At 40.9% G+C, this 24,405-nt stretch overlaps 1 protein-coding gene across 1 annotated transcript; it reads left to right on the top strand.

The window, feature by feature from the left end:
- Nucleotides 1–279: 279 nt before the first annotated feature.
- tlcd2 (TLC domain containing 2) lies at nt 280–18,577 on the top strand. Its single transcript, XM_070906496.1, has 4 exons — nt 280–596; nt 1,047–1,129; nt 3,843–3,925; nt 17,987–18,577. Exons 1-4 carry the CDS (start codon nt 418–420, stop codon nt 18,365–18,367), a joined length of 726 nt encoding a protein of 241 aa, XP_070762597.1. The 5' UTR covers nt 280–417; the 3' UTR covers nt 18,368–18,577.
- Nucleotides 18,578–24,405: the final 5,828 nt, after the last annotated feature.

Here is a 24,405-nt window from a genome sequence, read left to right as displayed (position 1 = left end):
AAGCGAGGGATGAGGTTTTAGAACAGGACGGTTTCACAACTGTAAACGAAGCTTCACGCCCACATCCACCGGTCACACCTGAGTTTTCTTCAAGGGGATTATTACAGGGAAAAAACAAACATTCAGTCCGTGTCAGTGGGGGAATAATTTGACAGACTCGTCCACGCATTTTCTCTCTGGACAATAACCGTGAAAAAACACGTTTTTTTTCCGTGTTTCTTAAGGCTCGTCAAGTGACCAGAAATGATTGGGAATACATCGGTATGTTAACGTGATTGTGTCGGTCGTCGCAAACAAGTAGCCCACAGCCGTCCGTCTGCCCGTGCCACAGTCGTAGGCTCCGCCGCGTTTATACCGCTCATATTGGGGACATTTGTAGGCTGTGAAGTCTTCATCTACTAAACAGACATTTCAGCTATGGAGTTGAGTTCGGTGATTTTAACGACCGGGGGCTCCTACGGGTTTTTCAGACTTGTCAATGCCGGGGTCAGAAAACTGCCCATGCCTGAATCTGCCTGCAGGAATGCATGGAAATGGAGAAACATCTCCACATCCATCGTGCACAGTTTTATCACTGCCATATGGGCAGTGCTTTGGTAAGTTAAACCGAACAATTATTCAGTTTCTAATGAAATCAGGATCTCATCAGAAATGATTGGTTTAGATGTGTGTAGCTTGCGAGCATGGTTTTATAAGAGGACGCGGGCTTTTGGCGCGGTTGTATTCAAAATTTTCTTTAAATGCAACTTGACTTCATTTTACTCAGACTGTAGTTTGACTTCATCTCATTCATTGTTGACCAACCGTGATTTGTGCCATGCTGCTTGGCTAGATCCTCCACCCGTAGTCATAACCTCATTGGGAATAGATTTAAAGATCTTATGTAGGAAGAAGCTTACTGTATGGCTGGCACTGATAACCTAAATATCTACATTGAAGTTGACTATATTAATTGGAAAGATATCACTATCAAGTGAAGTTCCACAAACTGTTAAACCCAGTTTTCTCCTGCGAAATGCTTCATCTGAACATCTTTATCTTTTCAGCTTTTTCCGTCACCCACAGATGGCTGAAGATTTGATAGAAACTCATTCTGTGTTTTCTCATGCTTTGGTGTCGTTTTCCATTGGTGAGTAGCCTGGCAGCACTTCTACACTTCTGAACTGCAAATCGTGTCCTCTTGAATGGGCTGGTGGTGTTGGTGGAGGGGAGGGCTAGAGACGGAGTGCACCCATAGGTGCTGCCACCATTAGGGAAAGTGAGGAAGTGACATTATCTAGCTAGTCTCATTTTCTTACATGGTGTCAGGACAGTTTTAGGTCAAAGGATTTTTGTAGTTCATGCAAAACATTAATTTTTACCAGCTAATACAATTCTTAACTTATTGACAAAATTTAAAAAGGTTTCTTCGCAATAAGCGTATACAGTGTTTGCATTATGTGAAGCTGATTTGGACAGCATATTGCCCGTGAGAATGGGGCAGACATGGTAAACATTTTTACACATCAGTGCCACCTTGTATGCTCAATGAATTAGCCGTTGACATGTTGATATGCTCCATCATTTCTCAATCTGGCTGTTCATTGTTTCGCTGACATTGTTGATATTTACCATGTTGTATTTGTAATGGTAAATATAAGGGTTTACCAGGGTCAAGTTATTTCAAATGTAAACATTCTCACTGTCTTATCTGTGAATGAATTGGAGATGGACAATACAGCTACTGGGCTGTGTTTTAGGCTGTGTGTAGGCTACTATCCTCTCCCTCTAATTTGACTCTGACCCCATTTTCACTTTTTGGCTTGACTGAAAGTCACTTGTCCTGTAGATTTTTATTTTACTTCTGAATTGCTACCTGGAATCCACAATAAGATACAATGAATTTTACCATCTACTCTCTGTAAAGCACATTAGAAACTTCCATAGATTAGACTTTGCTTGTTTTTATTAAGATTTCTCAAACCGAAGTATGCATGCTACCCCACATTCTTAAAATAGCAACTCACCTTTTTTTTTTAACTTTTTCTCATTAATCCTAAAAGTATTCTAGAGCAACTAGTGGCACGTGAGCCCTCTTAAATCCACAAATGTATTGGATCTGTGCTGGCAACAAGGGTTCCCAGGATGTTTGACATTCTTTCAGGAAGTCCATCCCTGGAAGCTGGCAAAGCAAGAAGCAGTATCAGTATGTGAAGATCAATGGGGGGCATTATCATCAGTCCCAGGCACGGGGCGCAACCCCATACAGTCATGTGACATCACCAAGACAGCAACTTCACAAAAAGTCGTTGATTTATGCGAGCCGTTCATCAGATGCCAGTGGTAACAGAAAGGGGAAAACAAGTGGAGTGCTTCTCCCGAACCCACCCACCAGAAATGTGGTGTGATTTGGAGGCCTCAGTGTAGGGAGGTATTTCATACAACAGATTTGTGAATTCAGCCTGCGATACCAGGCTGCAGACCTCGCAGTGACATGCCATAAATGATTCTCGCCTTGTTGAATGAAGACCTTGTCCAGTACCTACAACAATGTCTTGCAGAGGAACCCAACTACAGTTAATGTTTTGTGTATAATACTGCTTTCATGTGCCTTTCAATACTCTGCAGTTCATTCTCTGTGTTGTTATGAATAACCCATTTTAAAGAAGAATTCTCTTCACCTGTAGTCTGGTATTGCACCATGGGAACATTTTGTTGTTATAGTATAAAGAAGAACCCATAATGCTATGCAACTTTACACAGACTGGGAAAACAAAAAGCCATGGTAGGAAGATGTTTACATGCCTCACTAACCTGGCCAGTATCAGACTATGCCAGGTTTCCTAATCAGGTTTCTCATACTTAACTGGATCATTCCATCACAGACCTGATGTTGGAATGTATCAACCTTTAAACCTGGTTGTTTGACTAACTGGTTTAAGAAAGGAATTCCCCGGTCATGTAAACATGCCAATGAATCTCACTCTCGAGGACCTTGAATGGGGGAAAAAGGCAAATGTATGTAATGTTTAGACATTAGTATATAGTACAGAGCACTTGCTTCACATTGGCTTCATGCCCGGGTTGCAGAACATAAAGAGAAATACTCAATTTTTCCTTCTCTTTGTCACTCAGTCATTCTTAGTTCCACCTGTATGTTTTAAATACAGATGTGTCAGACAGAACTGAATGAATCATTATAAAAACACAAGGGCAAGATAAGAGATGACAGTTAATTGGCAGTTTTATTTAATGAGTCACACGCTCCATTCAGCTGCAAAACTTGACCCGAACTCAACCTCTTGTGAAAACAAAAGCTATTGTTAAAAAGACTTCATTCGGTAGGAGGTTCGCCTGTCCGCTGTCAATGCTTTTATGAAACAATATGAACTATTATGTAGACCAGATAATGCAAATCTAATGCTTGATAGCAATTTTTTCATAATTAATTGTTCTGCGGATGGTGGCAAGTACATTTTTTATGATGAGACAAAACCAAACATGTCACCACGTCAACAAAAAGGGTCCTAGTGTCAAATTTCCAACATAATGAGGTTCATTCCAGTCTCACCAAAGCCCTGCACTCCCTCACACCCCTACGTCCCCATCCTCAACACTTCATTATTTTTCCAGCTTTCTGAATAGCTGTCACCATGGATACAGCTGGTGGCGGGGAAGGGGTGGGGTTGGTGGATATGAATAGCCCCTCTCCAAGACAGATCTTGGTTGCCATCCGATCCTGTTGTCATGGAAGCAGGGTCCCCCCACCCGACACACTTGATAAGCTCAAGGTTTCTCTTGTCAAAAGAATCTGTTGTGTTTTGGTTGATTAATGAATTGCTAAATGTTGTCCATCCCCACAGGTTATTTCATCTATGACTTCTTTGACATGGTGGTGAACCAGAAACTGAGTCATTCCTGGGAGCTTCTCTTTCATCACTTGGTGGTAGGTCTTTCAAGCATTACTGTTACAGTTTTTAAGCTCTTGTCCAAGATTGAATGTTTTTACCAAAGTTTCACCTTGACTGTTACTGACAGTAGAATATCTAAGCTTTGCATCTGTGTAAGAAATCATCTACCTACCCCTATGAATTCAGTATACAGTACTCACTGCACAGACAAATCATGCGCCACAACCCAAACGCACCTGTCGAAAGCACAGACATAGGAAAGACAAAATACCCGTCTTTCTTGTCTAGTCACTAAGAACAAGTGAGGGAACAAAGAGACAATCAGTCCAGTGTGACAGCCCCCTCCCCACTCCCCCGCCAAGCATTCAATCTTCTGTCATGCCTTGAGAAAGTTGAACTCCACTCGGCTCCTTTAGTCTCTTGCTATCCACTTAACCACACAACTGTTTTTAAAAGATTCCCATCAGGGCTTGACATCTTCATGATATGGTGATCGTCAGGCCTGATGGGAGATATTTTCCTGAGCAGGACAGATCAGTTAACTTCACCCATTCCTGCTTTTAAACACTATGGAAAATAAATATGGAAATTACTTGAAGTGGCAACATAGAACTGCATCCTGATAGAATATTTTCTCTCTCCGCTTCTGGCTGCGTGACCTACATCCAAGACCATGCTGATCTTGTGTATTGCTTTCTGTTGCCAAGCTCTAGTTTTGTTATTGTAGTGTATTACTCACGAGAGCTGTTCATTTAAATTTTTAATGGTAGTGTCATATGAACTCACATCCTGTCCTGATAAATATCGCTTTTAGATTAATATCTTGACATTTCAAGTGTACTCTCTGGTATATATTTATCTATACATTTACATACAAAAAATGCATCAGTGTCAGTTGGCAAACTTTCCAATTTATGGTTCATTAACTATTTCACAAATAAAACATTGTCCTCCATTACAGACCGCCAAATTATGGTTTTGTTGTGAATTTTGGTCCTTTTTTACTCAAGTCAAATGTCCCTTTCTACACATGCTGCTTCTGGTTCCCTAGGAATTAACCCAGGTTTGTGACAATTATACGAGCCTGTGACATCAGGGGTCCTTTGTTTCTAAACAAGGTTAAAGGCACACCTGAGTCAGTTTTTGCCAGGTGAGAACCAGTATTTCAGTGGTGGAAATAAGAGTTGTACGACAGTAATAAGCTGTGGGAACCAGCTCCAACACCACCTGGTTGTTGGTGGCAAAGGCCCAACAGAGTTTGAGAAGATATCTGTAGCGCCTTTTTTTCTGAAAGTCTTGTTTTTTTTTTCTCCTTCACTTCCTGGAAGCCTAGTGAATGGATGCTTTGGCCAGGCCAGCTGGCCTCAGATTGTCACGAGAGTGTGGGAGGGACGGAGCCTTCTTCCTCAATCACATGGCTTTCTGTGTTTCACAGCAAGCTAACTCTCTTTCTCTCTTCGTTTCCCTATGGTACCATCATCAAAACTTTCATTCATTCTTTTCTATGATTCCCATGTACCTTTCTGAAAAGGAATCCTCCTTCAACTCCTTTGCTATCTTTTCCTCATCTGGCCCCTTTCTTTTATATTTTGCTGGCTTTTTTTGTTGTTCTTTTCATGCAACTATTATAAATTAGGTTATTGTGTGAGAGGGGTTCACAAGGGGTTGTAAAGCAAGAGAACTAAGTCAGGACTTGATTTGCAAATAAAATTGTACTGGTCATCTGAAGTCCCAGGAGTTTTCCCAATGGGTGTAGCATTGAACCAAGCAGGACCAGCTGGTCGTACAGTCAGGATCAGGCAGTTCATCTCTAGTTAATCTCCTCATATTGGCAGCTCACTGATTCATCTTTCACTCCTGCCCCGCATCCCCTTTTCTTACAATTCTAATGTATCAACCTTTGCCTGCACACATGACATTACAATGACATTTGCTAACTAGATGTATAGTATATAACGTATAGATGGGGATGTTGTTTAGGGGACAAACTCCTTTTGAGGCAGATGGAAACAACCACTTGACATTAGTACAGTACTTCTTTAGGTGCAAACCCTGCAAATGTATATATACCATGCTGTATGTAAAGCATTTTTGTGTGACTGAACAAACAAGGTGATATGACTGGAAAATCTGGATGGAACATACAGGGTGTGTGTCTTGAGTGGAAATGTTTGAACGCTGTGCCAACAATTGATGATAAAGATTATGTGTGTTATTATTATATGTTGATTCACGTATGCTGACAGACGTAAGCCATAGAACAACCCAGGTCAATCATGACTTGACTGAATGTCACAGATGTACTCAGACTTGTCACGCACTTGAAAACACACTGAAAATGTTGGTATATAGTAATGTTACTACAAGTTAATGGAAGTAACAAATTAGTATCTGAGGGTACAATTTAGGTAATCAAGCTTGAAAATGACATCAGCATGACAGTTCCTAGCTATAGGATTGTCACTGAGGGAAATTGTAAATCAAAAGTTTCTTAAATGGCCAAAACAGTTTACATTTACTTTTTATGTCACTTGCCCAACCCTATTTGTACTGTCAAACCTATGTATGTACTTTTCTCCTCTGCTCTTATGCTCTATTTTGACCCCTACACCATCCATTCGTTTTTATGTGCTTAAATGCACATATTATTCTATCTCTTTCTTGCCGTCTTAATTATCTTTTCTTTCATTTCTGTGAACTACTGTGAGGATTTCCTCTGTTATACAAGCATATAGTGAAACAGCATGAGGCGTAACATGAGTTTTGTTGATCCCTGTTGTCGCAGTCTAGGAGAAATAATAAAGTCAGACATTCCATGGAAAGATTTTTCCCCCTTGTTATTGACTGAAGTGGAGATTACAGCCTCTTATTTCTGTCTGAGAAACATGTGGGCCCTGCCACAGTCACTCACGCCTGATGAGATCCTGTCAGCCTTCCTTTGGAAAACAGGAAGTCCTGATAGTTTTTCCAGAAATAGGGTGCCTTCTTCTGAGGAGATTAAATATGTATGTACCTACTATATCTGCTGTCTAAAATACATAACATGCAGGGCTTTTAAAAAGTAATTATGAATGTGTAGCCTGTTTAGCGTTGTGTTTAAGAAAGAGTAGAGTTAAATTAAAAGTGTTGTTTTCGCCATTGTTTGAGCAGGACTAACTGCAGTGCGTATGTTAATGTAAAACCAAGGTTTACTTGCCGTTCTTGTAAAAAACCCTCATCCCCATGTTGAGTCTGTTTCAGCCTCGTTTGCCCATGACTCTTGGAAATAGTGAGCTTGTAATTTAAAATACGAGCCAGAGGAGAAAGATGCCAAGCAGAGGCAGAAGGACAGATTACTTTTTTCCATGAAGAACGAAAGCTTGTGAATAACAGTAGGTCCAATGTTCTCTCTTGAGATTTTCATCGTTGATACACAATGGAAACACTAAGTGAATCGGTTTTGCTCTTCTGCTCTGTCTTTGCCCTCTCACAGAGGTTTGATGTTTTCCTTTTCCTTCCATAAACATCTCCCATCCCTGTCTCATCAGGCAGAATTCAATTATCTTCGTACAGAGACACTCCTCTAAAGCAGATCAGGGCGGCACAGGTTAATCTGCAATTTGAGGATCATGCTGTTTCCAATCACATCTGCTCTTCCCTGTCTGCTTCAAATCTATATATGAAGGCTCTGAAATATTCTCTCCCCTATGCTACTTGTCTATGGACCTTAGTCCATATGGACATTATTCCCCCTCACAGATTTACTCAAGCTTGCTCAAACTTGGTGAGGAGCTTTGGTAAACATCCTCCAATCATTTTACAGATTTTATTCAAATCTAAATTTGGCCATCTCCAACAACTTTCTCATTGTTTTCTGTAGCTTTTTTTTTTTAGCTATGGTTGTGATACAATATATTGTCAAGGAACACATGTAAGCTGTCCAGTTGACTGCCGATCACTGAAACAGTACATGTTTGTATCTTTATAACCTGGACATCCTCTTAAGTGCTTGACGGCTCATAATCGCCTCACATTTTTCCTCTTGAAGGTTCATCTTGTACCAACCTCAGATATGAATGGAATTCGTCTCAGTTTACCAGGCATGGAAATAGATATTTGTGGGAGGAGCGTGAAGTGGTCTCACATATCCAACAGTGAATGTCACTTTTGGAAGCGGGAATATACTGTATTCGGTTGTTGGCCACTTTGTCACTGGTATGACACCACATGTCAGTGGAATGCCATGTCTGCCATGGATTTCTACATACTCAACTCTGCAGAACCTGATTATCCTGTACACCTGTTTCTGTCTTTATCACTTCCCTTTTCTTTGCTTCAGCTAGTCCTTCCACTAGCTGCTGGTTGTCTAAGCACCACAGACTAGCAGCCTAATGTGATAGCAGTACGGGCAAAAATCGAGTGGTGAGATTTGCAATCCTAAAGGCCTCAATTGGTTTGAAGTCTACATTGTTGCAGACATCCTGTTTAGACAAACATATCCAAAATTCAGCTGGTCTATTTCCTGATATATGTACTTCCTCCAGTGGTTAATATTGCATTGAGGACATTAAACATGCATGTTGTTGAAAGTGTTAACGCCAAATACAAGTGTAGAGCATGGTTTGATATAAATCCTTGTGTTGTCTTTTAGTGCTTAAAACAGCTAGGGACTCCTGACATTTTATATCGCAGCAGTTGATTTAGTATGTATGGTATGTTTTGGTTTTGGTTTCCAGCCCACAGATATATTTCCAGCCTTCCACAATCTCCTCCTCCTCCTTTTAGACCCACACTTTGGTGTGACAAACCACATGGAATGAGAGTTAATTTTTAAAATCTCCAGTGTCAACATCATGTTTGCAAACCATGAGCTGCTGGGTGCTCCTTTGTTGTTTTTGCTGAAATGTTAGTAGAACATACAGTGAGATGAGTGCGAAGGCCTCGGACGATACAAAGACAACAATATCATGCCACATACTGAGGATAATGTTGGCCAATGAGATGGAAGACACATAGAGGCAAAATAGAAAATGGGACATGTAATTGAGTTTTTTTGGCGGGGAAAGATCATGATGTGTGTGTGTCTCAGCAGTCTCATCTTTTTGGCGGGGAACCCCAGGAGCCCCCCCCCCAGTATGTCCAGACAGGAGAACAGACATCTGGTCACCACATGAACCTCAGGCTCCCGGGAGAGAGACACGCTTCCTTCTGCAAATGTGTGCACCCCCTCAAAACATTTCTGTGCTGCAGCTCCACTCCATATATCACACACGCTGCCTTGTTCACAACCCCCTATCCTTGTATGACCGCCAAACATCTCCCCCATCCCCCCACATCCACCTACTCTCTGCAGCTTGTACCACCCCCTCACATGGCTACAAACCAATGGGAGTCTTCCCGCTCTGGTAGTATTATATCTCGTTTTTGTGTTTTTTTTCCCTCATGGTGTGACTGTCCGACATTGAGGAATTTCCTTGTCCATTGTTTTTGTGGCAGAAACTCTTCACACTCATCTCATTCAAAGGCAACAAATAAAATAAAATAAAATCCACAGATTGATAGATGCAGCTTCTTGTCTCTTTATCAACCACAGACATGCTGCTGTGAGGCACTGAAAAGCAGTTATTGGTGACTCTTAGAAGCCTGAAAATTGCTGTGAACTTTCAGGATGTGTGTGTATGGTTTGTATTCATAAGTAAGGTAGATATTTGCTGACGTGATGTCATTACACAGCAGCAAAGTGTAAATTGACTCATTACAATTGAGAGCTTGTGTGGAAAAACAGACTAAAGTAAAGACTTAAAGTATATTTGGTGTTAATCCCATCTCAGTGCTTATCAAGGCAAAGGATTGTGAAATTCAAGTGTGAAGTGGAAATACGCCGTACAGAATCCAGGTGCCATCCATCCTGAACATAGCAGGCCAGGGTGAATGAGGCTTAAATTATACACTCTTCAGCCAACAGGTAGGGAGCAGAAGAGCGGTTGTGTTAGACGCACGTGCCATGCTTTCCAAAGAGGCTGGAAAAGCAGAGTGCCCTAAAAAAGGAGGTGGCATTTGTTTGCATTTGGCGTAACAACCAGGAATGCTATTTGTAGGGGCATCCATCCATCAGCAGGTTTAGAAAACAGAGTGAGTTGACACTCGGAAAGCGACTTGTCATTGCTCAAAAGCAAGGTGGGACAAAGTAAGAACTGTGCCACACCTTAAGGGCCAGAGCTGAAGCATAAGATAGATAGAGAACAAACTTGGCTGAGATCCAGCTGCTGTGGGAATGCCAGAGTACTTGCGTATGAATCCAAAAGCAGCGTGGGCGGGTGTGCAAGCATGTGAGAGCACGGCGTTGGAACAACCTCACATTCAACATTTGTAGTAAGTGGAGTTAACCATTTCAGTGCCTTTTTTTGGTTATGTTTCACAGCAAACCTGAGACATCGCCTGTCATTGTCAGTAGTTGCTTTTATTTCTCACATCTTCTGAGAATTATGAGCTATGATAGTGCTATGAATTAAAACACAGGAAAACAGCAAGTCTAGCCCTGTGCAAAGATAGCAACACCCTCCTACTAGCACCTCTGAAGTCCACTAATTAACATGTTATATCATTTGTTTAATCGTCACAAAAACTGAAGTGTTAAAACGGGGGGTTACAGAGGGGGTTATTAAGCAGGACTATTTCTTGGCTGAGCGCAGTAACTTCCAGAGCCAGGCTAGATATTTTCCTGTGTTTCCAGTCTTTGTGCTAAGTTACACTAGACATGAGAGTATTGCAACCCATGAAGAATCAGGAATATCATCAGATCTCAGGAGCTTTCTGGTGCTTCCTGGTCGTAATGAGCGTTAAGATGCATTAGAAAAGCCATCATTGGCTTTTATCTTTCCTTGGCCACTCTGTGAAGTGAGGTAATGGCTTAGACACACAGTTCACTCGAGGCAATGAAACCACCGCTCCTCCCTTCACACCCAGCGCCTGAATACCTCAAGTGACCACGATTCACCAAAACACACCTATAAACAATCATAGAGCCTCATAGAGCCTCACCCTGATGTTCCACGTCTTTTCCCATTCTCTCAGCCTGTAGTTGAAATAACACACATACACTTCATGCAAACGAATACCCACGCAATGCTAATTGATTATATTTGCCCTAAATAATTTTTTTTGGACACATTCGGTGAATTTCTGACCAGATGTTTGTGACAGCGAAGCGCTGAAGTGGCCTGTTGTGCTGCTGTCAGCTGACGGAAGTTAATGCAGGTCGCATGATAATAGTTATGACCAACATCCCTCTAGATGTGTGTGTCTCCTCTTAAACCGTGTGTGTGTGTGTGTGTGTGTGTGTGTGTGTGTGTGTGTGTGTGTGTGTGTGTGTGTGTGTGTGTGTGTGTGATCATTACTGTCTCGTGTTTCCAAGCTGCACATCCTGTCCTCTATTTTTTCTTGTAGACTTGGAGCTCTTGTAAGCCCCTCCCACCTGCTAATCACACCACTGCTGGTCTGCCTATGACCAGATGGCTAACATCTCTCTTGAGCTTCCTCTTAGTTTCCTCTCCATCAACTTCACTTGGCAATTTCCTATCCCTTTATGACCTGTATGTACCAAAAATGTATTTTTAGGAAACGCAACAGTGGTATAGTGTGCCTACATCTATAGAGGACAGAGAATAATGTATCAGTGTGGGCATTTGGAGCAGTAAATAATCAATACATTCATATACAACTCGCATTGTATGCAAACCCAAAAGTAAAGATTCAGCCACTGTTTGTGTCCCAGATAGTCACAGGTGCGTCTGCGAAGCACAGTTTTAGTGTCACTTGTGGTATGTGGTTGGCATGCTCACTGTAGTTACTTGTATTTCGGCTAGATTGCCTCTTTTCCTGCCCAAACAAGCTTATTTGTCCATGTGACTGGCTTCGGCCACAAAGCTGCTTGATGATACTGTAGTTTTGGTTTGGTTTGGTGGTCTGCCATCACACTACGTTACTGATGTGCAGACAGGGAGCGTGGGACAGCCAACATGTTCAACGGTTGATTTCATGAACAATGTTCCCCTATTTATGGATGAACTAGAAGTTGAACTCCAAGGTTACTCAGGTTAAAACCTAAATAGTAACTTTGGTGGAATATGATTACAGACGCTCTTTTCTATGTGTCAGAGTGCTGATGGTGACATATCTTACATGTTTGTGGTTTGCTTTCTCGAATGCTTAAATTAGTTCTGAAAAGCTGCTGCTGACATTGTCTTTGGTGGGTTTTTTCTTCATCCGCCTTCTGAAACACACACACACACATGCAGTCACATGGTAGAATAGGTCATATGTTTGGAATACATTTAATCATCAACTAAACAAATATGGGTGTAGATACGCTGTCATAAGCATCTGTCTTTTGTGCAGTTATTGAAAATACAGCTTTCTCAAACAGGTGTGTGTCTGTGTGTGTGTGTGTGTGTGTGTGTGTGTTTGTGGCGAGAGGGGTTGCTAGCTGTTTTTTGATACTAAACTCTCCACCCAGCTGTTTAGAGCACATCTGCTAACAACCTGACACCTTTTAACCTGCTGCCCTGAGACTCCAGAGAGGCAGCATGTTTTTATAATGGAGCTTGTTCATGTGTGTGTGGTAACTGGTATAGACTGTCAAACTCCAGGGTTAATGACCTCCCTCGCCTTCCTAACCATCATTTTGTTTTTTTTCTCTCACATGGTTTCATTATCATTCAACACTCACTTTGTCTATTGTAACAAACGTGCTGCGCTGGTACTGAATTGAAATTCTCCTCACCTGAGCCAGCCAGCTAGCTAGTTATCAGCTGGAGGCAGGGAAACTGGTTTGCCATGTGTCTGCTCTGACTATTGTAACAAAAACATGTGTGACAAGGACAAAAGACGAGCCAAGTTTTATTTAAAACAAGCAAAGCTACAAAAGGATAAGCATGGGATGCTGCATCAGTTGTGTAAATGTATGGATGTGTGAGAAGTGTGTGTCGGGTCAGCAAAAATGTCAAACAAACTAAAACCTCGGGGTGTGAGAGAGGGACACTGACAGCAGAGCAGGGCTGGGTGGTGTGGGAGAGGGTTAACAGGTGCTACCACATCAGGCTAATGACCCTCAGGTTTGACTGGAGACTCCTGAAAATCCTGCAGGCAGGAGGGAGGGACACAAACCCCACATACTTAAATAATGATACTCATACAGTCAGACCATCTCCACCCCATACTAATACAGTATATGACAGTGTACTCCATCACATACCGTGGTTCATGAGTGCAGCATGTTAGCCTACATGTACACATTGCTCAGAGCTCACTAAAGCTGGAATTATACCTCTGCGATACATATAAGTCGTATGCACAAGTGTAAAGTGCAGTCCAGAGAACAGAGAACATGGCTTTACCACACCGTTTACTGATTAGATCTTTGAATCTCATGACCACAGGCTTCTGACCAGTTTCCTTCAATGTCCCTCAATGGTACCTCAGATGGAAAATAAAGCATTTTCATTAAAGACAATAAAGCAGTATAAAGAGTATTTTTTGCAGCTGTTTACCTTTGGCTTTTACCTTGACATAGTAAGCAGCCATTTTGCCTCTCATGTGTTATCTTTCTTTGCTTGTTTGAAGCCAAACTTATCTTTTTTTTTACAGCTTTATCTAGCCCTGGGTTTCCTGTCTGCTTGTCTTCCGAATAATCATTGCCATAGTGGCTCAATTCAAAAGCACAAACGTTTATCAGTACCTGCCATCTTATCGGGTGAACTTTACCCCACTTTTTGGTTGCCTTTCATGCTAAAAATCAGGGTTAGGGATTAAGTTGTTTTTCCGTATGCCAGAGCCTCTTTTTTTGTATGTTATCAGGTTTCACCGTGATCATACCACCATACTTGCCTGCCATCTTTGCACCCAGTGTTCCCCCCCTTAAAAGTGGGACGAGAAGGTCCCTCACCAGAGGGTAGAGAATGTCTAATTGAGCCCACAGGGAGAAAATGCAGGGAACAAACACCCACCAAACACCAGCCTTGTTTTTCAGCCCTTTGCTTGGATTTTTTTTTACAGGTGGCTATAAAAGTAGGTTATTGTATAGAAGTGTAGTCCAAATGTTAAATAACACTCCTTATGTCTTCTTCCATCCCGTTTAAACCTAAGCACCACGCACCTCAGTCCCCACACCACAGATGCCCACTGTCTGTAATTATGTAGGTTGTTGAGTTTATTGATACCAGGCTGTATGAGATTATGATTTTCCAGTTATAATTTAGGAGTGGAGATTCTTGGGAAAACAAGCTCACCACAAGGTCCTTTAGTAGCTGTTACGGAGCTATAAGCCTAATAATGTAATTTTGTATTTGAATGAACCAAGATCAGATTGAATGAATTTGAAGTAGTAGCACCACTGCATCTGCGTTAATATCCTGTCATTGTGGTAAAAATCCCACTGGTTTCCATGTGTGATATGACAGATGTCCCACACATGGGACAAACTCTACAGAAGTCTGTCCACTAGAGTTTTTAGTTGGACAGTAGTGGCTGGGCTGCTGTATGTGAAAGCCAAGCTTCAGCAGAGCTTATCGGGGAAAATCCAGCTAATGCTGAATCATTCTAATCATCTGATAGATCCAGGGTCTGGAGGGGGGATTACTGTGATTCCCTCTCAGCTCTGGGTGCTGACAGCAGTACAGGGTGTGGGAGTTGGCCCCTGTCCCTAATGGATGACTAACAGAGAGGACGACCAGGATGAGTTTTGGCTAGCTGCTGGTATCTGGTTGGCTGCTGAGCCACATGGGGCCAGTGTCACCTGATGATGACCAAGTGTGGGGAGATTAAGTGTCACAGTCACCTCTCTAGACCTGGGGGGGGGTCCACACATTGTGGCTCATTGTGGCTCTTTTGTCCGTTTTGTCCACCTAACTGTTTATGGTTCATCAGTTGTAAATTTACAGTTGGTAGCTTTGAAAGTGTGTTACTGAGGTGAAGGTGTTTGTTACATATGGCTCCAACTTTATGGCGAGTTATAAAGTGTTGTTGTGTCCCTGTGACTCGCTGTGCTATCAGGGTTTATACCAAGATAAGGTAACGAAGGACTGACATTGGCTGAAAGAACTTGTCCAAACACAGTAAAAGAGAGATTACCACCATAAAACTAGATACATGTGCAGGAGGAACAAAAGAACATCCCGCTTTTAAATTAAGAAACCTCCATATTGTATCTCCATATAGTATCTCCATATAGTGTCCCAGTGTAATGGTGTTTTTATATGATTCCACTTTCTTTACACCATAAAGAAGTAACACACAGTCTTTGTTACTGAATTTGTCTTTGTCATCTTATCTTAGGGTTGTATAAGGGTTTGTTTTGACCTTCCCAGTCTCATGTTCTATCGTGTTTTATCTTCCAAGATCAGATTGGACTTTAGATGAGCCACATCTAAATTGATGTGGTTGAAGCTGTGGCCTGGTCTTGGTGTGTGTGTGTGTTTTTGTGAGTGTTTATGTGGATACAAGGTAATGTGTAGTGTATGGTCTTGTTTCCAGGGTAACGGAGAAGGGTCCTAAGAGATGCTGATGTCTTTACTTTTGCTTTGGGTTTAAACCAATATGGACGTTTTATTTTACCCTGTATTGTGGTTGTAAACTGAAAGCAGTGAGTGCATGTATGTGTTCTCAGATGAGATAGATAGATAAATAGATAGATAGATAGATAGATAGACTGTCTAACCTATAAACAAAACAGGTTTTAATTTTATCCAGTACTGATATTGATTACTTGTGATTTAAGACTAGTTCGACATCTGTACTGTGGTTTTAGCAAAAATAAAAATCAAGTGACATACATTTCCATCATAGTCAGCCTTATTTACTTTATTTTAGCCATTTTCTGGGACATAACAAACGTGTGAGTGATAGTTTCTTACCAGTCCAATGGATTATTATATTAACTGCAATGAAACAAAACACATAGCTCAGCTAGATACTTACCAGGTGACCTCGCTTGGTCACTTTGATAACAGGGTGTCATGACAGACCTTGTTTATCCAGGCGTTTTCAGACTCAGCATCTGTATCACCTGTCATTCAGACACCTGTCCTGCCACAGAGGAATGTCACAGGAGAATGACCGACCAGCACTGCAGTGTGACTTCACGTGTGTGTGTGTGTGTGTGTGTGTGTGTGTGTGTGTGTGTGTGTGTGTGTGTGTGTGTGTGTGTGTGTGTGTGTGTGTGGCTTTGTTTTGTACTGAAAACCCCTGTTTCTTGTTGACATAACTGTTTTCCCTCCCAACACGCTGACTTTGATGAGGCAGACTGTTTGCGTTGCTAAATACGGAGAGCTTTCACTGTCGTCATTGTAATTGTTCACCGACATTGTTCGTCATCACTGTCATTATAACCTGACAACGGGTGAGGATTGTACTGTCATTATTTGTGTGTGTGGGGAGTGTGTGTGTGTGAGAGTCAGAAGCTGCTCAAATCACAGTTTTATATTGCTCGGCTACAGAATTTACAGTGAACTAATTTTTTCCTAGTTAGCAGTTGGGCCTTAGGGTGGCGATGTCTTTCTGTGCAACACTTTGGTCCAGATTAAGATATTTCAACAACTACTTGCCAGATTGCCATTAACGTTTCCCCTTGACTTTTCACTTTAGTATATGACAGGATATCTTGAAAACAAATGGCCAGACTTGTAACTTGCTGTGAATCAGGACCCTGTGTTGGATCCATGCCACCCCAAACCATTTTGATGACATTTTGAAATGTAGATAATTTCTGGAGGAGGGTGAGTAGTGCCCTTATAGTGCAAAGGCTGCCAACACTAACAAGCCATTAATTAACTATGTGAACTTGTTTACAAATGTTTGAGCGCTAGTTAGGGATTGTGTGCTGCAGACTTCTCTTACACGCCCTGTTGCTTAACCTACTGCAGCGCGTCACATGACTGTTTACTGCGTTAGAGAGGGCATCCTGTGACCTCATACAAAACACACATACACAACCACAAGATGTTTCTCCAACTGAGCCATGACTGGTGTTAAAGGTCACTCTCTCAAACCTCAGTGTATCCCATGACCTGTGCTAACTAACCAAAGACTTGCTTTGGACTGCTCTCTGCTTGTGGTGCTCTTTCACCATCTCCCCCTTCACTGCCACCATCCACTCTTGCTTTATAAACATGGCAGCTTAGGTGGTAACAAGTCTGAAACTAAAGTACAATCTGAACACAGTTTGTCCTCCTGCTACACTTTGAGTGTGCTCTGAGTGTGAATGAAGCTGGTGAATGTGGTTGTGTGAGTGGGTGCCAGCTCCTGTGGAGAGTTGGCTGAACAGCCTGTTTTGGCATAATCACATTTCTGTCATCCGGATTTTACACCTAAAATACAGCTGCTGTGTGTGTGTTAGACAGCAGATCTCACTTCTGTCACAACATATCAGATGCTGTATGTAATCCCTTCCACTGACTCTCCAGAGTAATGCCAGCAGAGGGGAGTTGTTGAGTTGCCTGTCTTTACCGCTTTTTTCAGACCGGTTTTGAGTGATGTTGCTGCCATCTTGTGGAGATTTTCTGTTAGTGTCCACGCAGACTTTCATAAGCACTGCTCAGCAGAAATGAGTCATGGGAGTGGTGACCTTCCACATCGTCATTCAGTAAAATACTGTCAAAGGTTAAATACAGCGTTCCAACATCAACACTGAAAGGGAATAGAATCATGGAAATGAATATAATCAAAATCCTACTAATAATTTCCTCTTAAGAGTTTGTTTGAGTACTGCTCAATTTATATCTACTTAAGTGAAAGACATTACTTTATTAGGAATACACCAGTATGTTAGCATACTGGTGTGTCAGCTGATAATCATGTCTCAAATTAGAAAGTACCGTGGTCTGAAGATAGGCATTTCTTAAAGCTTAAACTGTTGGAAAAAATTTGTTCATATTTGTTAGCTTCAAAACACCACATGATTGATATTGATGATAGCTTAACCACTCCAGTATCTTTGGGAACTAAGATCAATCATCATTATGTGTTAACCATGCTGCACAATGCTTGTTGAAAATACTGTGTATTTGTTTACTCTGCCACATCCATTGTAACTTTCCTCCTCCTTGTCTTCTTTCTCGCTGTAGGTGATCACCTGTTTTGGCCTCTCTGTGCTGTCTTGCCGCTACGTGGGCTTTGCCGTGGTGGCCCTGTTGGTGGAGATAAACTCGGTGTTCCTCCACCTCAGGCAAACCCTGCGTATGGCCAGCATGGCCACAGGAACGCTGTACCGGGTCAACAGTATAATCAACCTGGGAACATACGTGGTGTTTCGCATCAACACGCTGGCCTGGATGACCCGCTGGCTGGTGCTCAACAGGGACAACGTGCCCCTCCTCGCCTACACGCTGGGCAGCGTGGGTATGGCCATCATGACGGCCATGAATATTGTCCTATTTTATCGGCTACTCAGGAGCGACTTTTTGAAGAGCAGCACCCGGGAGACCAAGAAAGAGAAGGAGATGTAAAGAGGAGAGGGGAGGAAGGGACACAAGGAGGGTTAGATTCACAAACACACCTGTTACTGTATGTTAACACCCTGTGGCTGAGATTTGGTACCGTTTTGCATGTGTGTTATACTCAAAGCTGAGAGATGGAGTGATCTTACTATCTCTCATACTGTACGATTACATGCATACAAGATGTAATCATTTGGCCTTACTTCAAACAGACATCACACACAGCCATTATGCTAAAAGCTACATTAAGTTGTAGTTTTAACTTTAGGCTTGTGTATGTGTACGTGGTCTTGTCCTCCGTAAGTGCCATTAGTGGCTCACAGATGGTAGATGGATGAGTCTTCTTATGAACAATATAAGGCCTTGTAAAATGACACCAAAAGCCTTATTGTCCCACAGGGTGTTTCAGCTAAATCTTATGGTAAACATAGGAACATAGGAAAACATAAGAAACAAGTACAAAATATCTTCAGTTACATCATAAGAATAACCTTTTTGTTCATCTATATCATATACATATTATACTGTTTGTGGGTTATTTAAAATAACTTTTATTTACCATTGAGTAAAATCTTATCTTTTTTTCCCACCAAATCTCCTCAACTATAAAACACCTGCTACCTCAGAAAGCTTGTAACAATTATTTGCCTCTTTCTAACACAAGCTTTGCTCTCAGTGTTCGGCAGGTTCTTTGTTGTTAGAGAAGAAAAGTGTAAGGAAAAAAATATGTTTGTTTAAAGAGTATATTTGTCTGTAGAGGAAGGATATCCAGCAAATACCAGCCCTGACTTAGGGAGACAATAGGGTGACGAATAAATACTAAATACTTTGAAGTGGAATTTAAATAAAACAGATCAGACTTTACTTTAATGACACAAAACAGCAGGATATTCGGTAGATAAACAATTGTTGCCATTTTACGCTATGACAAAATGTAAGAAAACATCTAGGAAAAAGAATTTATACAAGCATGAACTTATAAATCATCATCATCAGTCATAGCAGATTTTACATTCATTATAATTGCACAGTATATCCCTAATCCTTAAAACAGCTTGTGCCCCTCAGATCTGCTTGAACTGTCCGCCAACCAGGTCGTAGTGTTTGTAGATCTTGGAGGAACAAAACAAAATCCAGTTGATCCTGACTCGAGTGGCTCATGGATAAATTACAATGGCAAAAGGGAGAGAGGGTTCCCGCCCTGGACCTCCCATCAGTCATCGCCAGTGACATCAGTGTCCAGCAGCAGTCAGTGAAGTAGTCAGACGGCTCAGCTGGCTGCTGTTTTTGTGAGTACACTTGAAACCTGTAAAATGAAAACAAACTAAAAGACATAGTGCTGTAGTACAAGCTCACATTAATGTTTTCATGGTTTGTATGTACTCCTCTAATGGCCCGTGATATATATAGTATAGTCTTCAGTAGGCGCTTTCGGAAAGGCAAAAGTTGTTATTCTTCATTTGGCCAATGGAGGACAGCACACTCCTCAACATCACCTCAGTGATCTCAACACAGACAAGAACACCAGAGATATCTTTGTCTTTGTAGATCTGTGCCTCCTGCCTTTGATTTGAAGCTGCCAAAAAACAGACAGAGATGAGAAGTTCCTGAGGTCGATGTTGGAACAAACAGGTCTGAGATCTGTGAATACAGCAAACTGTTATACGCTCGGCTGCTACGAGGCTGCCTGCTCCTATCGCTCACATCATAGCATTACAGTCCTTATATGGCATGGAAATATTTGATGCCATTTATGTTTTGTGTTGTTGTTTTTTGTGTATATTCATTGTTTGGGAGGTTAAATTGTTTATATTTGTAATTTATTTGTACTAAAAAGAAGTTGCGGATTAAAGATGAAATGAATATCCCCGTTGTGAAAAACACTTGATTATAGTGAAGCTGATATGATTGTGTAAAACATGTTATTACCTGGCTTTGTGCCACTTTGTGTCTTAATTTTTATTGTTTGTTTGTTTGTTTCCCCAGCTAATATGTTCATTACACAATGTCTACAAGGGCTCGCTGGCAGTCATCTCAGCTTGTTCATGTTCAAGCCCTAAAACCAGGCTGTCCGACCACATTACAAACACAGCCGCATGTTCAGTGAACAGACACGAACATACTGTACATGGTTGGAGTTGGAAGGAAACATCAGACACAACATTGTAAACATAGAATCTGCTGTAACACTTAAATGAAGCTGATTAAGTGACACAAACAGTCCACAAATGTAACTCTTTGTCCACGTTAAAATCAAGACATCACTGCACTAAAGAAACAGCACTGATGGGGAGGAAGACAGTTGTGTTTGGATTATTGTTGTTGTGATTCCCAGTTGACTGCCTTTTAGAATTTTTATTGTGAATTTGGATTTGCTTTTTTTTTTCTTCTTTTGTTCAATTCTTCTAATGTTTAGGGCAGCTTAACTTTGTGGTTGTAGTGAAGACAACTGGTGACAATTGAAGTTCTTTCTAACAATCAAGTTTGTATTTGTGAATGTGTTGGACAAAGCTGTAATGTTATTGGAATTTCACATGTATGATACCAGATTTGTTCATTATGGTGCTGTGTGCTTTTAGGAATTGTGATAAAAACATAGCAGCCGAGTCGAGATGCCGCCTTATATCAGTGTTGTAATGACACTGAGGGACCTTCGGCCAAAAACAAGCTACTGTACTGCAAACTCCTGCTCCTTTTGCTACCTTTATGGCTTGGATTTCAAACCATGATTGTCCCAAGGCTACAGGATGATGCTATGGTTTTATATTTGTGGGTAGCGGACTCAAGGAAAACTATTTCAGGATGTAATTGCAGACAAAGTGTCCGCGGTAATGAACACATTAAATGTGGTGGAAAAATGCCAGTGTCCTTATCACAACCAACAAATACTTCCAATACCAGTTTTATTCATTCATAGACTTTTTCTGGTGATTGGTGAAATGTTGTCCATTGTTAATTATTAGAAAATGAAATTCATAACAGCAGTGAAGACTATTGACACTGTGCAGATTGTCAGCTTATAAACCCTTCATTAAGAGATAAAAACATGGAATACTGAAGCAACTGAGACCAAATGAGGTCCTGAAAGCAAAATCATCTGTTTTCTGGGAGCATCAAACTGTCACGTATCACAGAATTTTGTCTTTGAGCATAAATATGACAGTTTTATTTTTTCATGTTTTGGCAGAGATTGTTTTGTAATTAAAACTCCAATTTATATGTTTATATAATAACATTATTTGTTTAATGTGAAAATAAAGATCAAAGGAATAAATGTTGTTTTTTCCTTCCACTGACACACAGACATTTTTTGCTCTAGTACATTCGTCTGACAGCTGTAGTCGATAGGAGATTTTGGGATTGATATGTACGTAGTAAAATAAGCAGCCAATTGAGTACTTGAGTCAATTATGTCAAGGTCTAAATACAATAATACTCATGAATACTACGTAGAAGTGGTGGCAGTAATACGCAGAACCTAAGTAAAAGTAAAATACCACAATGTAAAAATTCATTCATAAAATCAAAATTTGACTTACGTAAAACTACAGATGTTATAAGCAAAATGTGTTTGAATATCAAAAGTAAAAGTACTCATCATGCAGGTTTAATGGCCCCTTGTCAGAGTTACAACGTATGCCTCTGAAATGTAGTGAAGAGGAAGTATAAAGTCGCATAAAATGGAGGTAGTCAAGTAATTTGAAATTAAAGTTCCTCAAAATAGTACTTAAGTACAGTACTTGAGTAAATATACTTCGTTATGTTCCACATTTGCAACCTATGTTACCAATTTTGAGTAGAAAAGCCACCAGTGCAACACTTTAAAAGTATTTTTATCTCATAACACATCAGCTTGACATTTTACAAACCTGTGCAACCCTGAGCGCTGTTGACACACATTTTTATTAAATGCTAAACTGACTTATTAAATATTGTCACATTTAATAGCAGCCACAGTTGAAGAGCACTCATCTGAAACAATGGGAAAAGATTTACAGTTGGATGAACTATCAAAGCTTGTACTTTTGATATCGAAATAACATTGAACTTTGACAAGAAATTTGGATTCAGTTCAATTTTTTTAATGCTGTTTAAATGGTTCTTTTACCCTCTTTAGGTATTCATATCTCGTGTCCTGTAATCGTTGTTGGTTGATTAGGATGAGAGCATGATTTCATGGATGAATAAATTGAACCTTGAACCTACAACTACTTTTTTATATCTCTAATTTAAGCTTTTCAATACTTTTACTTCATCAATGGACTTTTCCAAGTATTCAGATAATTAAAAATAGCAATACCACAATGTGACTTTACTTACCTTAAGTATTATAGCAACATTTACTTAAAGTATCAAAAGTAAAAGTACTCATTATGCAGAATAATGGTCCCTGTCAGTGCTTTATTATTATATATGATGTTTCTGGATTAATATTACTGCTGCATTAATGTGCATGTTGCATTTTACTGCTGTAGATGCTTAAGGTTGAGCTAATTTGAATGACTTTATATACTGTTGAGTAGTTTCATCTACAGCAGTGCATCACATTCTATAAGGTCATCATATGTTTGTAGCGTTGCTCTAAAAAGTCAACTTTTCATGAGCTAAAAAAGAACAGCCCTGTTTTCAGCTTTGTGATGATGCATTTTCCAGCTTAAAAATGTACAGTACAGTTTTTTTTAGCTTAAGAAGTAGGAGAATTTTAACAGAAAAAAAAAATCTAAATCACCAAACTTGGAGATACATGGTTTTCACTGGACAGAAAGGGTACAAAAAAGTTGTAATCTACAAAGTAACTAGTAACTAAAGCTGCCAGATAAATGCAAAATACAATATTTGCATCTGAGATATAGTGGGGTGCAAGTAGAAAGGCGCATAAAAATACTCAAGTTAAGTACAAGTGCCCTGAATTTATACTTAAGTACATGAGTACATGTACTTAGTTACATACCACCACTTGTGAATTAAACAGTACCTCCTGAGAGGCGTGTGTTTAGTGTTTAGAGTCCCAGAACAAACAATTAGACTGATTTGCAGCTATTTGTTTTTCGTGTGTTTATTTGTGGCTCATTACACTATTGTGCTTTCCCTTGCACTCCCGCGCGCTCTGAAGCCTATTGATCCTCCTCAGAGTCGACGCGCAGCTGATATGGGCCGGTCCCTCCAATCAGCAGTGATGCTGACTCGTGTCGTACGATGTTCTCGCGTGTTCTGCTCACGGTGCCTTGTTTTCATCACTTCCCAGCTCAGCCGTTCAACAGCAGCCCGCTGCCTCAGTCCGTGGGCGAGGAAGAGAGGTGCGCATGGTGGAAATGCACTGCGCACTTTCTTCGTGGGCTTTCATATCGACCGATTTGAAAACACCCTCTCCCTAACGATGCTCGACGCGGATGTTGCAGCAAGGAGCGGTTTTGCCCGAGGAGCGCGGTGCCATGCATCGCGGTGGTTTTGCATTTTTACGCAGCTATCCAGCCTCTCCGTCCTCTAATCAAACGGCGTCACATGCGGCTGGAAAGCACTTTAACGCTCCAGATAAAATGTCTCTGGGTGAATGTCGCAGCCGACAGGATTTGGACCAGCACTGGAGGCCAGCATGCCCGCATCAGAGGACTTTTTATAACGCGTACGAATAGTATTTATTAGATTTTGGCACTTAACATAAATTTAAAGGTAAGTAGAGACATTTGCATCGACTTAATATCAAATGAAAATGCTTAGTTATTGATCTCGCTGCATCCTGGCGGGAGGTGCATGGTTTCTCCCGTTTCTGTTGAATTCTCTGGTCATCAATACCTTATTTATAGCTCCCACATGACCTCAATACTGAACTCGCACTTCCCTCTCTCTCTCTCTGTGTCTGACATAAGCAGCGTTTCACAGTATGAGAAAGTGACGTTTAGCAGCTGGAGTTCAAGCTTTACAGTTTAAAATGAAGTTGGAAAAGGTGGATGCTGGTGGAGTAAACAAAACCAAAAAAAAAAAAAAAAAATCCATCAGTCCCATCCTTGTGATTTCCTCCTTCCACCTCTGTCCCTCCAGACTCGACC

The sequence above is a fragment of the Enoplosus armatus genome, chromosome 5 (assembly GCF_043641665.1).
Source record: "Enoplosus armatus isolate fEnoArm2 chromosome 5, fEnoArm2.hap1, whole genome shotgun sequence".
Taxonomy (NCBI): Eukaryota; Metazoa; Chordata; class Actinopteri; order Centrarchiformes; family Enoplosidae; genus Enoplosus; species Enoplosus armatus.
Note: the sequence above shows the minus strand (reverse complement) of the source record. Positions and strands in the feature narration are given on the sequence as shown.